General features: G+C 55.6%; 1 protein-coding gene across 1 annotated transcript; it reads right to left on the reverse strand.

Annotated features, from left to right (window-relative positions):
• Positions 1 to 150: 150 nt before the first annotated feature.
• ITIH3 (inter-alpha-trypsin inhibitor heavy chain 3) lies at positions 151 to 14,151 on the reverse strand. The gene is made up of 22 exons (XM_023195539.1): positions 14,029 to 14,151; positions 13,299 to 13,319; positions 12,272 to 12,438; positions 12,077 to 12,181; positions 11,653 to 11,815; positions 10,988 to 11,101; positions 9,830 to 9,955; positions 9,434 to 9,550; positions 8,994 to 9,162; positions 8,252 to 8,377; positions 7,764 to 7,945; positions 6,357 to 6,542; positions 6,070 to 6,209; positions 4,927 to 5,081; positions 4,190 to 4,198; positions 3,095 to 3,127; positions 2,802 to 2,837; positions 2,534 to 2,647; positions 1,833 to 2,037; positions 1,034 to 1,206; positions 729 to 840; positions 151 to 398 (listed from the first exon to the last, which is right to left on the reverse strand). The coding sequence occupies exons 1-22, from the start codon at positions 14,119 to 14,121 to the stop codon at positions 269 to 271; spliced, it is 2,676 nt and encodes an 891-aa protein (XP_023051307.1). The 5' UTR covers positions 14,122 to 14,151; the 3' UTR covers positions 151 to 268.
• Between the last annotated feature and the right edge of the window lie 1,627 nt (positions 14,152 to 15,778).

Consider the following 15,778-nt stretch of genomic DNA (forward strand, 5'->3'; position numbering starts at 1 on the left):
GTCCAACCAACTCTGTCTCTCAGCTGTGTCAGTGGAGAGGCCCAAGAAGTTGCCTTCCTGCTAACCATCCCCTTTTTTGAGCTGCCATGGGTCCCAGCTGCCTGTTCCCTGGAGCAGAGGCTCGTGAAAGCATGTAGAGGCTGGCAACTGTCTGGTCTCAACCTTGGACTTTATTTTCCCAGCCCCTCCCACAGGCCCCTCTCTGTGCCCAGGTTCCAGATGCCACAGAATCTGGGCCATCCATCCCAACAGGAGCTGGTGTGTCTACTCAAAACAGGTTGGGGACAATGTAGTCGGTGTGGACACCATCAATTAGCCCTTCTCCATTGTTGTGGACGAACCAGCAGACAACCTTCGTGCCAATGTTGGCATCCTTTCTGTAATCTTTCTGGGAGCCTCTGGAGAAAGAGGAGAGATGCTGCACTACTTGGGGTGGGAAAGATGGGTGCTAGGCTCTCGGACCTGAGATTGAAAAAGGATGGGAAGTTGGCAATTCTAACAGCCCAGAATTCTTTGGTCAAGAATGAAGTTACATGATTACTCTTTCTCGGAAGCCAAGTTTGGGCTTTTTCTTGATTAGGAAGAGCCTGGTAGGGGCCAAGACCTCAAAGAGAAACAAGGGTACCCCACAGAAGACAAAAGCCCACCAGACTAATGTGCCTGGGCAGCGGGGGCTCTTTCCTCCTCTCGTTGCTGAGCAGGTGAGGGTGTTGGAGAAGTCTCCTCACCTAGTGACAGTCAGCTGATGGTTCTTCACCACCAATGTGGCATCTGGCTTTGTGGGGTCAGAGCCTGGCCGGATGTCAGACACTTTAAAGTCAAAGGGTTGGAAGAATTGCCCTGGTAAGAAAAACATTCATGCCGTCAGCCCATGGCCATTGCCACAGGTAACGTGGCCACTGGCCTTTTAGGGTTTATACAAAGGCTGAATGGGGTGTTGTGAGCTGGGTACGGGATGGCTAGGAAGGCCTTGTGTATTTCTTCCCCATGCTGCTCTCAGGCCTGAACAGCCTGCAGTCTGAACACTTCATACCCAGCAGCCCATGCGTCTGTGCTGACATCCGGTGACTGTCCACCACATAGAAGCCTAGAAAGTCACGGTGGACAGGATGTTTCTTCCACACCTGGTGTAGGACGACCACAAAGGTAACCCCATCTCCAAAGGAGACCACCATGTTCTTCTTCCTGTTGATCATCATGGATAGCCTACGAGAGGAGGCCAGAAAGTGGCTGTGGGGCCCAGTGGCTGTGACACTGGGCATCTGACTCAAGGGTATCTTGTGTACAAGGCACCTGAGGGCCCACAGACTCTAGAAACTATCTCAGGAGCATTGGAAAGAGGTTGCCTCATGCACACTGTCTCCCCTCCCGTGAGTGGATGCTTGCGTGTCTATAAGTGGGAAAGAGATGGCTAGCCTATGAGGCTGGAGGCCCGTGGTCCAGCCCCAGGTCAGTCACTGACTTCCTGAATGACACTGGCCAGGCTCCACACCTTCTCTGAGCCTCAGTTGGAGGCTGTGGGGGATCTGAAGACAGGAGAGCTAAGAAGACGAGCAGCTACAGAAGAGGCAAAAGGGGGCCATTATCATCCAATGCCTTCACCCAACCAGCTGAACTATGCAGCTACCAAATCTGGCTCTGACAGGGCCCCAGGGTTTGGTTGGGGGCCACTATGGTCACCCTTCCCTGTGGCAGCAGACTGGATTCTGGGGCCTCTGATCTTTCCTGTGACCCCCATGGGTCTCCTGTCCTGGGATTTATCTAAATCCCTCAAGAACCTCCTTAGACCCTCAGCCTATAGTCCACGTTGGAGACCTTGTAGGCGAGCTTACCCATCCTGCGTGACCGTGACTGTGTCCAGCCAGCTGAAAGTGCTCGGCACGGCCCTGTTCCACAGGGTGATCTTCTCCGTCGTCACCTCCACCTGGAAATCCATCTGAGCATTGGCAATGCCCAGTTTTCCAAAGTAAGTCTTTCTGGTCTTGGAGTCAGGGCTGCCTCTCTTGTCACCGATGATCTGCCCGTTAACTGTGAGGCCTGCCAGAGGGATGGGGCAGGGAGAGAGACCAGCGAGAACTCTGAGTCCAGATTGCCTTTAGGGGTGTGCCTTCCTCTTCAACCAGACCAGCTGAGCTTGGGCAGCAGAGTAGGGGCCACAAGAGAGACCAGGACTTCAGAGCCCAAGCCTATTGTTTCCTAGACACTCTAGGTTTGGGTCATGCTGGGACATTGTGGGTCTGCCCCTTGCCTGGGCCAGGGAGTGTTGTTCAGAGAAAAACTATTCCCCAGACACAGGCTGGGTCCTACCCTAGGCCCAGGTGGCCCATTCACTCTAATCATCTCCCAATAGCACTGGCATGCGGGGCTGAGTGAGCCTGTGGCCCTGGGCACTCCCCACCCCCAGGGGTTTCTCTGCATGTGAAGACGACGCCTTACTGGGCAGAGTGAGAACTTGGTCCATGTGCCTACCTGGGGGCACCCAAGCCCTCCCAGGAAGAGCCTCCTGGCCCCGGCCCTAGCCCACAAGCCTCACCTGTGACTGGGTCCTGAATAAGGCGCAGTACGGTGCCTGGGGCTTCATCGATGTTGAAGCAGAGGGCATCGTCTTTCTCCGGAACTTGGATGATGAAGTGGGGGTCCCCATCCACTGGTGACACATTAGAGAAGGGGCTGACTCCCGGGACTTCTCATCATACCTGGGCCCTCCCCCAGCCTTCTGGCTTCCATGGGCTCAACTCCAAGACAGGCAGGAGCACATGCCCAAGCCCCTGAGCCTTCCCCAAGAGCAGCCAGGGACTCACCGTAGTAGTAGGGGTTTTGAGGAGGCTGGTAGCTGGCTGCAGATACAAAGGGAGAGGGGGCTGAGCTAAGCAAGTGGCCCTGGGAGGTACCCGACGACCTCCATGGGCGTTCAGCTCATGTCCCTCCCCTTCCTGCTCTCTAATGCCATTGCCCTCCCACCCCTCATTCTCCTCAGGGGACATTGTCCATCTGCCTGTCCCGGAGGGCTGAGTGAGTAGCCACGGTGGAGGGACATGTGGCAAGGGCCGGCTGTAAGCAGTGGGCGGAGGGGCAGCCGCCAGCGTGTACTCACTCAGGTAGGACATGGCGGGGCTCACCGGTGTGGCTGAAAAGAAGTCAAAGGGCAGTCGTGAGCAGGGTCTAGGGGTTCCTTCTCCCCAAGCCCTGTCCTTTCTGCCTGTCTTAGTGCTGCTGGGCCCCAACACTGGCAGATAGAGGTGGAGATGTGACCCCAAAGATTAGGCTTTAGAAATGGGCACATCCAGGGAAGTCCTTTATGGAACTGGTGGCAATAGGATGTGATTTTAATGTTGGGGCAGGGCTTTTTGATGTGGCTGAAATGCAAGCCATTAAGTCATAAGCTTCTTGAGTAATGCTTACAGCAAACATCTGCCCCACCCCTGGGCTTCCCACCGCCTAGTTGGGGTGAGTGAGGCTCACGGCTGTCTGTTGCTTCTTAGTAGTAAACACCCACCCACACGTGCACACTGGCACACACATATGCGTGCGCATGCATATATGTACTCACATGCACCGGTACATTTGTCAGGGCTATTCTGAGGGGAAAGTGATGGCCCAGTCCAAAGGTGTCCTGCTTGTAGATGGAGGTGGGGCAGGCCAGTAGGGGCTGGGGAGGCCCTGCCTAGTGGCAGGGTCTGTGAGGTTCCAGTTTTGTGGTGAGAGAGGCACAGAGGACTGTGATCCCCAGCAATCCCCAGCATGGGCACTGGGGCCAGACTGCCTTGGCCTAAGTACCAGCTTGGCCATCTGCTGAGTCTGTGAGCAAATAGACTGAGCAAATTAACCCCTCTGTGCCCCAATTTCCCCATTGTAAAATGGGGTTCATAAAAGGACCCTCTTGGAGGGTTGCTATGGGATTAATGAAGTATAAACAACTGACATGCTAAATTGCTCATTTTTACAGGCCACAGATACTGTCACACTGCTTGTCTCTCCCTGGGCAAGGGAAGCCACTCCCAATTCACTTACAGGGATCCTCAGGCTCAGAGAGGGGCAGAGTCACGATTTGGCAATAGGGCTGGGCCTGAGCCCAGGTGTCCCAAGTGTGCCCCCATGGCTGGGGATCCTATCTTGCTTGGAAAGGCCTCCTCAGTTCTCTCTTGTCTCCCTTCCATAATGTCCACCCTGGTGGCTGGCTAAAGCTTACCTTCTGCATCTGCAGGTGCAGCGAGGGAGGAAGAGGAGAAATGCATTAGAAGCCGTAGGGCACTGGTGAGCAAGGACCAGAGCTGGCTGCTTGGCCATCCAGCCCTAGGCTGTGGGCCTCCCAGCAGCCAGCTGTTCTCCCACTGGGTGTCCCCTGGAACTAGGAGTTCCTGGAAGCCAGAGGCTTGGCCTGGCTGGGCCCAGCTCTTTGCCTCCCATGTCTCCCAATGCCAATCCCCCACCACCACACACAGACCCTGTGCCTAGTTGCAGTGGGCATTTGGGATCCCCTGTTGAGTAGTGCAGTCTGGGGTCTGGTTGAGGGGTCCCAGCCTCCAGCTCTCAGGGACTCTTCCCCCAACAGTCTCTAGGTGCCTGGTAGCCTGCTCCAGGCCTAACTTTCATATTGGAAGTGCTTCTTCTTGTCTAACTAAGCCCTTCCATGCTGCAGCCTCAGTCCTTTTCCTTGCAATGTCCCTGAGCAGTGTTCCCCTTTACTCACATCCCTTTAGAGGTACAGAGGCTCCTATTCAACCCACACCCCACTGTCCATACTGACTGCTTCACATTGCACCCCACTTTCCCCAGCCCGTGGCCAGTTTTCCTTCAGATGCCCCACTGTAGCCGGTCTGGGTCTCCCCAGCCCGGCCCACTCCTCCACTGGACACTCAGGGATGGTGTCCAGCGCAGGGTCCTAGAGGGAGGCTTCTGGGTTCCGGCCTCCATCCCTATCCCCACCTTCGCCAGGCTTGTCGGCGATGGCCCTCTCATCCTCGTTGTCCTCAGGCTTGGTCACCACCATGGAGGTCAGTGGAGTCACAAAGTGATACTTGAGGGACAGGTCCAGGGCCTGGGCCGTGAGGTTCTCCCTCTCCTCACCATGGGCGTTCTTGCTGTGAGGAGGGGCCAGTCAGGAGGACAGCCTGGAGAGCAGCACCCTGCCCGCTTCCCCTGCACTGGAGCGCTGGACGCAGCTGGGGATCCCCACTCCACCTACCCCAGGATACAGCCCAGCTGGGCTCAGAGAAGACTGGCTCACAACTCCCTGGGGCATGTGAACAAGCCCTGTTTCCTCACTGGGCCTTGGTTTCCCCACATATAAAACATAAGGGCCAGCTGGGCATGGTGGCTCACACCTGTAATCCTAGCACTTTGGGAGGCTGAGGCGGGTGAATCACCTGAGGTCAGGAGTTCGAGACCAGCCTGGCCAACATGGCGAAACCCCGTCTCTACTAAAAATGCAAAAATTAGCCAGGCGAGGTGGTGCATGCTTGTAATCCCAGCTACTCGGGAGGCTGAGGCAGGAGAATTGCTTGAACCCAGGAGGTGGAGGTTGTAGTGAGCTGAGATTGCACCATTGCACTCCAGCCTGGGTGACAGAACGAGACCCCATCTCAAAAATAAATAAATAGATAAAATAAGGGGCCACAACAGCCACTCACAATGGTGTCCATGTGCGGAGTACTCAGCTAGATTGTGTACTAAAGGCTTCGCAGGCTAATCCCACCCACAGCAACACAACCCTCTCAGTGGGTCAGTGTTGACCCTCAGCTCTGCCCTCTGAACACTGAGGGCTGGGATCCCGGCCTTCAGTTCCGCTCAGTCTCACTACCCCTGGGCCATGCCCAGTGTGGGGAGCAGGGTGCTGAGGACCCCCTACCCCAGGGCACTCCCAGCCTGCTGGCCACGGAGCTTGCCCGCTTGAGCCTTGGGGCTGCCAGGATGGGGAGTGGCGGCCTGGGGTTCCTTACAGGCTGCTCTACAGACAGTTCCTGGACTGGGCCAAGAAGAGGGCAGCACCGCTGGGACTGCGCACTGGGGTGCCCTTCTGTTGGAGCCCAGCCAGGGGTAGGCACAAGTGGGGGCTGGGGCCCTGCTCACCGCTTCTCCAGCAGCTGCTCGATGGTGAGGTAGGCCCAGAGCCGCTCAATGTAATTCCCAAAGATGTAGTCCCGCTCCTGCAGGGCCTTCTCCATCTCCTTCATGTCCACCTCCTCTGTGAAGGTCAGGTCATTGGTGGCCTGGGGTGGGGGTGGAAGGAGGCAAGGGGCTGGAGGCCTAGGTGGGTCAGGTTCAGAGGCCACCACTCCTGGACCCTCATGAGGCCAGAGCCCCACCACTGCTGATACCCCATCCCCAGCACATTTCCAGGCCCTGTCCCCACTCACCCCATGGCCCTTCACATCTGCCTTAAAGCTGTTCACGTCCTCGCCCACCAGGCGCCCAGCCACCACAATCTCAGAGCCGTCATAGAAGTGCTGGTAAGTGTTTTGGGTGAGGCCCAGGATGGCATTCTCGGGGTACTCCATCTCCACGCCCGTCAGCAGTGGGTTGGCCACCTCCTCATAGAAGCCCTGAAGTTCAAACGGGGCCAGTCATCTCAAGCCCCAGGTCGGGCTCCCACCGATGCTGCAGCTGGGCATCCGTGCCCCAGGGCTGGGCCCGTCTTGGCTCCTAATGCTCATTCTGCCTGTCCCTGACTGCGTCCTTCAGTCTGTGGGGGCTGCCCCACCGCAACTCCCTGCTCCCAGGTAGACACAAGGAAGACTAGAAACAACAGTTTCACAAGTATTTCCTATTTAAAAAAAGAAATATGAAAGGACAGAGTTCTTGGCACAAAGAAAATATTTAAGGAATGTCTGTTGGAATGAAAGCAAGGAGAAAAGGAAGTAAAGAGAGGCAGATGAGAAGGTGATGTGTACATGACTACAGAGATCCGGAGACAGAGGAGGGAAGGGATGGAGTGGTTGCCCTGCAGAGGTGGAGATGCCGTTACCTGCCTAAAGAAGGAACAAAATTGCCAGATTCAGCAAATACAAAGACAGGACATGCAGCTATGCTGAAGGTCAAATAAACAATGAGTAATTTTTTAGTGTAGGTATGTCTGTTATGGGTTGAATAATGTACTCCTAAAATTCAAACTTATTTGGAGACAGGGTCTACAAAATAAGGTCATGAGTGTGGGCCCTAATCCAAAATGATTGATGTCCTTATTAAAAGGGGAGTTGGACATAGACATCCAGAGGGAAGACGTGCGCAGGCACAGGGAGAAGACAGCCATTGATAAGCCATGGAGAAAAGGAAAGAGGCCTAGAACAGATCTGCCCTCATAACCCTCAGAAGGAACCAATCCACTGCCACATGGATCTAGGACGTCCAGGCTCTGGAACTGGGAGACAATATGTTTCTCTCATTGAAGCCACTTGGTACTTAGGTATGGCAGCCACAGTACACTAATACAAAAATACACAGTACACTAATACACAGTACACTAATACAAAGTATTGAAGTGCAATACTTCGGGCATACTTACACTACAAAAATTCATTATTTATCAGAAATTCATATTGAACCAGACGTCCTGTGTTTGCTCTGATAATCCTACTGAAGAAGCAGGCCTGTTGTGTAGCCCAAGGACAAACTCCGAATCCTTATTGATGGGTAAGAGATAGTCAGAGGTGGATTTTGACCTAAGAGGAAGCTCTTCCTAATAACTAAAACTGTCACCTTATGGAGCAGCTGTCTGAGGAAGTAGTGAGCTCCTTATGCCCGGAAGTGTGCGAGACAAGGCGTACCTGCAACTGCAGATCGGCATCAGAGTCCTCATAGATGCGCCGGGCAAACCCGTGGTTCTCCAGGGCCATGTTCTCCAGGAAGTTATAATTCAGATTGTTGCCAAAGCCCAGGTTATACAAGGGGAACTTGCCCCCGATGGCGTTCCGCACATTCTCTTGGATTTTTTCAGGTCTGCTCTCACCTGTTGGAGAAAGGGGTATTCATAGTCCAGCCCCAGCCCTGGGGATGGTCTAGACCAGCTGTGTCTGGGGAGATGGGACTCCTGCACATGCAGAGTTGGTGGAGCCACAACCAGGAGCCCTTGTGGGGCAGATGGTGGAGAGCCCTGGCAGAGAGAGGCAGGACCCTGCCCTTGAGGGTAGGGAGAGGCAGACCACAGGGAACCCAGGGAAGAGCTACCTTAGTTTTTCCAACGAGCCAGCTACAGAGCCAGGAGCAGCAGCCAAGTGCTTCAGCCCTAGCTCAAAGCCATGCCCATGCTCCTCACCAACATTGGCATCCCCATCAGTCAGCATGATGACGATGGAGGTGCTCCTCTCTGGGACTCTGTGCTCCTCTCGGGCCTTGTTCAGCATACTGATGCCCCTCAGCAGCCCATCATTGATGTTGGTCACTGGGACACAGACAGACAGCACCGTGGGAGGGTGTCCTCAGGGTGCCAGTGTGCAGAGAGGCTGGAGCGGAGGAGGCTGGGACAGCCTGCCCCACTCATGTGCCCAATAACCCTATCTGCCAGCCCATGGTGGTACTCAGCAAACAATGAATGAACCAGCGTGTGAACAAACAAACAACTTCCACTTTCAAATGGGGATGAAAGCGTTGCCAGAAGATGAAAAGCACATGGTGATTGTGAAAACCCTTTGCCAAACAGTTGGATGGACTCCCAGCCCCTCTCACTGGGAGGAGAGGGGAGTGGTGTAGACATCATGTGTCATATTCCATATGAAACAGGGCCAAGAAGAAGGGTTCTCTGTGGCCTTATCTTGCTGGGACTTGTGAGATACCAGGATCATGGATTAGAAACAGAAAGAATGAGTTTCCCTGGACCACAGAGAAGACAATCGATATCCTGTCTTCAAGCCTGAGGCCCATCCACTTCCACCTCTACCCCAGCTCAAATCTTCAGGGCCTGAGACCAGCAGAGTCCCTGCCCTAAGAGGGGGGTTGCGGGCTGCTCAGGGACAGAGGGAGGCGTCACTAGAGCACGTGGGCTCCAGCTCTGCTCTTACTTCCTTTATCCTCCATGCTCTTCACAAACGTCCTGGCCTCCTGGAGGTTCTCGGGCGTGGCCTGGACTAAGTGCTCTTTCCATGTGGACACATCTCCACTGAACAGGATGAAATTCAGATAGTCTTCCTCTTTCATATCTTCCAGGATTCTGAGAAGGGCCTCCTTTGTCTGGAGGAGAGAGAGACAAAGAGCTGGGAGAAGCTACAGCAGAGAGTGAAGTCCCTTCTCAGCTCAGCAGGCGGCGCAGCCCACGCCATCTGCACCAGCGAGCTCTGCCTGAGGCTTGCCACAGAAGTGGGCAGAGGCCGTGAGCCTTCTCTTATCCTGCCTCCTTTCTCCTCATTCACCACAAGGACCAACTTTTTCCACTTAAAAAAAAAAAAAATCTCCCCTACTCCCTACTCCCCTGAGCCCTGGCTGTGCCACTGGGGCTGATTACCTGCTCTAATTTCCGACCAGCCATGGAGCCGCTGATATCAATCACGAAGGCCACGTTCTTAGGCACCACTGGAAGGCCTTGAGGTGCAAAGAAGTGCACGAAGTAGCCATTGACTATCTGGAAAGTGGGGAGAGAGATGGAGGCCAGTGTCCTTTTAGCAACACCACATTAACTATTCTTGCAGGTGGAAATCAGACATTTACCAGCCCAAGAAAAAGACGTTCCTATCCCACCCTCTAGGGGGTGCTGCACCAGGCTCTAGGCCATCAGCTGTCCCATATCCTGTAGGAAAACAGCCTTGGGCTGAGGACCCAGGGTGATGGCACTAGATGCAGCTGCAGCCTCTCCCCACCAGCCCTCGCCCCACTGTGATGATGAATCGGCCAGCCTGGGTACCTGCACGTTGCCAGGAGATTCTCTGTTCACGTCATAGATGATGGTGAAATCTCCATTGAGGAGGGAGTCTGTACAGGTTGGGCATGAACGCTGTTGGTCTAAGCTGGGCTTGAAGGACACATGGCCCTGAGGGATGGAGATGAAAGACCTTGCTCAGCTCGGCCAGGACCTGCCCACTGGCAGACCTCAGTCCTTAGCTGAGGGAGCAGAGATGCAGCCTCACAGGGAGGAGCCCTTAGCAGAAGCTAGCAAGAGCTGGAGGCCTGGGCAGCCCTGCCTGCCGGCGGCATGCTCTGCAGCTCCCAGGACTCACTGGAAGGCACTGTTTACCATGCTGCAGCCTTTCTGAGCACTGCTCTTCCCCTTGGAGATCAGGGCTCCTGGCGGGGCGCAGGCCTTGTCTAATTCAGCTTCCAGCTCCCTTTTTCTTGGCCTCACACACCCATTAGCCCAGCCTACCTTGGAGCTCAGCACTGAGAAGCTACTTAGGAAAGGGGCAGCTTCCCATTAAAGGAATTTCTTGTAGGGTGGTTTGGAATGTTGGTGTGTGGGTGCCAAGAGGAGGGGAGGAAGAAAGGAGGAGAATGGGGAGAAGGAGGGTCCCTGGGCAGGACGTGGCCCTGCAGAAGCCAGCAGTCCTCTGAGTGTGTGCCCCTCGGGCCTCGCCCTGGAAGTCGTGGATGACTGGTTTGTTGTTTATACAAACATTTATTCACCCACTGTTCACAGCCATTAAGGCCCCTGGAACAGCTGGGAGCCTTGGGGACTGGAGCCAACCAGCCAACACCAAGAATGAAGTTCTCTTTAGTCTTTCACCGCTCATTTTGGAGTCAGTAGATCTAAATGACTCCCTCGGGCCTCAGCCTCTGGGCCTGTAAAACAGGGAAGATCAGCCCTGCCCTGTCCATTTCCCAAGGGGGAACGGGACCAGGCTTTGTAAATGGCTCCTCTGGTAGGTCGTTGTCAGCAGCCCCTGCCCTCAGCATCCTCACTCCCAACCCCAGTGGGAAAGGAGGAAGGTGATAGTGGCAGATTGATCCCCACCCCTACCCCAACATATGCATGCTTGCAGCAGCTAAGCCCTGGGCTGCAGGCTTGTTCTGCTGGGGTCAGTGTTCCTTCCCCTGCCCCGCCAGGTCTGAGAGACGTCTACATCACCTTTTTCCCTGAGAAGGACTTGGTGAGGGCGCTTCCCAGGAGGTCGTTGGTGATGAACGAGGCCTCAGCATCCAGCATGCTGATTCCCTGAGGCTCAAAGATGTCTACGTCAATCTGAAATGGCCAAAGTGAGGAGATGTCACTTAGTGACCACAGAGGCCAGTTCCCAGAACAAGGCCAATGGGAATGAGATGGGTCTGCGGTGATGCAGGGACCCTCTGCGACAGTGCTGAGGGTGAAGCCTGGTGTCCCCCACTGGGAAAGTGACCACAGGGGCTTGGAGAACAGTGTGCTGATCCTGAGGTGTTACCACCGCCTGCCATATGCACCCGAAATTCCACCACTGGTGCTTTTCCTTTGGCTTTCAGCTTTGAGGTAGGAAAAAATGCCCATATGCCCAGTGAGAAGCCTTACAGAGGCACTTGCTGGTGTTGCCCTCGAGGGCCCAGCACCCAGTCTGCATCTGTGGAGTCCATCCCAGCCTCTTCCCCTCGCCCCTAGATGCTGGGGTCAGAACCACTGAATTCCTCCAGCCTTCCCAGCCAAGGGTGGGGGATGCGGTGAGGCAGAACTTTTGCGTTTTTGACCCCCGTCTGAGACTGCCCCATGGGCCGGTTCCTGCATCCCGCTGCCGTCCCCCCAGGGCTGCAGGGGCGGTTGATTACCTCGAAGTGTTTGACCAGTTGCTTAGGCTGGACCTTGAGGTACATCTCGTACTTGCCCTTGTGCCTCTTCAGGAGCTCCTCGTAGGTTAGCTCAAAGGTGACTTTGCTGCCTGCAGCCACGTTGACTGAGACGGTGAACTTCTCCAGCTTCCTCCCAGAGGCTCTGAACAGGGTTCAAGATGGTAACTCCCTCAAAGACTGCAGGAGCCCACCCTTCCGTGCCCCTCGGCCCCAGGCCCAGCCCTTTGGTGAGGGAGATCCCTAACCATTCTGAGCCTCGCTTGCCTCGGCCTCAACATGAGATAATGGCAAAATTATGGGCACATTTTGCTATAACAATAATAATAGTCGTTGTTACTGTTTGTAGTCCCGAAGGCCCTTGAATCCCAGACATTCTCCCCAAGGCCTGGGAGTCCATGCTTACTTAACCAAGCCAGCTGTCTTGCCCTGGGACACAGCCTTTTCATACTGCTTCTTGGCAACTTCCTTCTCCTTGACATTCCCAGGGTAGGTAACGCCATCGATGGTCCTGCAGGGAAAGAGAGTTGGGGGTTGGGGGATCACACTGGGCCAGACCCCCGTTCCCGAGCCCAGAGCCAACAGCCATGGTGGTACCCACAAGGTGAAGTTGGTGATGAAAGCTGTCTTGGGCAGCTCCACATCAAAGGAAACCTCCTTGGCCGTGTCTGCACGGTTGACCGCTCTCGTGGTGACAACATTGTGAGCAAAACGGGAGGTCACCTTGGAGTTGATTTTGGTACTGTAGACCTCGATGCCATCGGCCACCTTTGGGGAGGTGGGTGGAGAATCAGCCAGACTGGGACACTCTAGAACCAGGTTTGTAACCCAGCCACCTTCCTTGCAAACCCCCTTGCAGGCTCTGAGGCCCCTGCCTGGCATGCAACCCTCATCCTACAGGTCTCCTACATTGGAAGACTTGGTGGTGTCCCCAGTCTCCATGTTCTGGCGGCCACCATTATTTGGATGCTTGTCCTGTCTCCTCAACTCTACGATCTGTTTCCACACTGCTGCAGCCAGTGACAGCTTGCCCTCCCCGGTCCTGTCACCCTGAGCTCCAGCCATGCCCGGGACACTGGCTCTGGAGCACCTGCCCCTGGCTCTTCCTGCTCATCCTCCACACCTCACACTCCCTCAAACACACAGCCCAGCCCACCTCCTGGGTCTTTAGGTAATTGCCTCATTCTGTCTCCCAAAAAGGAACTGATTTCCTGTGCCAAGGGAAGTCTCCAGACACCCTCTTTCCAATAGGGGTGTTGGATTTTGAGAGGCTCTAGGGAGGCGTTCCAGCCCCTCCCCCTAGGGATATAAAGATGCTTCGGGAGGGTATGGCAGGGACTGCGTCACAGAGCCAGGTACCAGCAAGTGCTAGGGAAGCGTCTGCGGAAGGAAGGGATGCCTGTAAGGGGCACTCTTGGGCTACATCCGGCGAGGTTGGAGAGGTTGCCATTCTGTGGTGTGCTCTTTCCCAGGAGTCCTGCACCATTGGAGGCTGCCAGGGCAGGGGGCCATTAGCTGTTTGCCAGCTGTGAGGAGTCTGCTGTTATGGCCTACACCTTCAGTGGTTGGGCAACCAGCTCCATCCTTCCCTGCCCCACTCGGTCCCACCCCCCGGTGAAAGTTCTCACCCCTTCCGGGAGGCTCCGTTTCTGGAAAAACAAAAACAAACACAAACAGAGGAATCAAGCCAAGGCCAACGCCAAGGCCCCATGGCCTGGGAGGCTCTGGGCTGAGACCAGGGATACAGTGATGTCCTGCCTCCCACACACCTGAGTGGCCCCCGGACATAGGACCCCCCAGAGCCACATGTCAGAGTAGAAAGAACTCTGAATAGATGGGGAAACTGAGGTCCAGAGAAGGGCAGGTCTCCAGGTTACCAGGAGAGCAGGGCAGGGGGAACTGAACCCAGAGCTCTCTTCACACCCCACATGCCCCACCTCATTCTATCTCCCATTCTGCCTTTCCCCAGCCCCCAGGCCCCTTTAGGCCTCCTTCCAGAGTACTCCTCCCGCCGCCACACCCCACAGGGCTCAACTCAGTGTTTTGTAGCGGTCACACTCGTCTGAGACTTGAACCTTCATTGCCCCTCAGTGAAGTGAACAGTTCATGGTGCATTGCTCTTTTGACAGGGAGGGAAGCTGAGGCCCAGGGAGTTTTAAGAGCCTTCCCAGGGTTAGACAGCAGGTTAGCAGAGGCCTCAGCTGGAGCCCAGTTCTCAGTGTCCACACCACTCCCAGCGGCTTAGTGCCCAGCCCTCTGCCTCCTCTTCACTCCTCTTCTCTCAGAGGCCTTGCCAAGCATGGTGTCTTCTGCCCATTCCACACCAAGACCCAGATGGCAAAGAGGGGACAGACTTACCCCAAGCAGCTGAAAGGGGCTTCTCGGGAAGCCAGAGGCTGCCAAGCCGGAGAGCAGAGCCAAGGTGAGACAGGGCCACCACGCAGATGCCATTGCTGAATACTCAGGCCTGGCCCACGCTCCTTATATGAGCAAGCCTGGTGTTTTCCAAGCAGGGTCAGTGACCCGCAGCGGGGGTGGGAGGAGTGGAGGCAGGAAGGGCCTCCGGGAAGCTGGGCATGGGTAGAAGGACAGGTCCTTTGACGTGTCTGTCTGACGAAGGCCTAGTGGGTCTTGCCAACAGTGTTGGGGCTTCATTCCTGAGAGACCAGAGGACTTGGAAGAGGCCCCCAGGAAAGCAGAAGCTGTGTGCCAACAAATAGACCCTGGGACTCCCTGGCGTGGGTGATGGAGATGGGGTATGGGGTTGCATTTAGAGCAAAGGGCATCTCAGCATTGTTGCCTCTTATCCCTACCACTGGGACTGCCTCTCTCTGGCCTCCTGGATTGCAGCCCCTCCCTTCTTGAGGCAGCCAGGGCATGAAACTAGACTGTCACCTGCAGGCTGGGACCTCCACAGTGAAGCCCCTCTCTCACTACCCTTCTGTGGCTCCCAAGGCCCCAGGGAGAGGACACACGATGAGCCCAGCAGCCCAGCTCTCTCTGTGATCTGACCCCAGCTTGCTTTTCTGAGTTTACTCTCTTGCACCAGCACACCCTCCCCTTCTGCACATGTCACATCTTTCATCTCCCTGCCAGCCTCAGTGCCTCCCCTCCAGGACCCTTCCCCCGCCATCCCCTAGAGAACTATGGGACATCCCTGCTCCGAGCCCCAAGTCCCCTGAGGGCCTGCTTTGTCATGACCTTATGTTGAGGTCGGTGTGCTCAGATCTGCCTGCCCCCTCTGCACCCAGAGCTCCTGGGGGCTGAAACATGTCATGTTTCCCTCTGTGCTTCCAGGGCCCAGCCAGGCACTTGGCTGCCCTCAGCCTTTTGGGGAGTCATTGCCCTAAAAGTCTATAGTGAGGCTGGGCTCCAGCTTCCACTGCTTTAGACCAGGAGCTTTAGAGGCAGGACCTGGTCTCAGTGGGGGCTGGGACCTCCTGAGCCGCCCCAGGACCCTGCCAGCCTAGCCCCTTCAGGGCAGCTGTTGCACGCCCACCATAGCCATGGCTTCTCTGAGCTAAGCTGACCCTGTGACCCTTCCACTGGGCAGCCTACTACTGCATGGAGTAGACAAGGATGGCTGGGTCCAGGACAACTAACTTATGGGGTGTGCAGCGGCCTCAGCTGAAAGCTCTAGTGCTGACTGGGATATGTTCAGAGAGAGTTGTTGGGAGCAGAGGAGCCGAGAAGGCAGAAGGCAGATGCCGCGGGGCAGCGGAAGCCCTGAGGAGGGTATGGTCTAATGGCTGGCAGAGGCAGAAGCCACAGAGCAATGACAGAGAGTTGCCAAATCAGCCAGACACTATGGCTCTTGCCTGTAATCCCAGCTCTTTGGGAGGCTGAGGCTGGAGGATCGCCTGGGCCCAGGCGTTCGAGGCTGCAGTGAGCGCTGTGTTCGTGCCACTGTGCTCCCACCTGGGTGACATGAAGAGACCCCCATCTCAAAAAAAAAAAAAAAAAAAAAAATTGAAAAGAGAGAGTTTCCAAGCCAGTGAAGTGATGGCCAAGTGGCAGATGCTGCCTGTGCTTGGTGTCTGGTGGGCCGGTGCCTGTTTCCCTCAGGCCTCCTGAACCCTTACACCAGCCTCACTGGCAGCAGGCACCA

The sequence above is a fragment of the Piliocolobus tephrosceles genome, chromosome 2 (assembly GCF_002776525.5).
Source record: "Piliocolobus tephrosceles isolate RC106 chromosome 2, ASM277652v3, whole genome shotgun sequence".
Lineage (NCBI taxonomy): Eukaryota > Metazoa > Chordata > Mammalia > Primates > Cercopithecidae > Piliocolobus > Piliocolobus tephrosceles.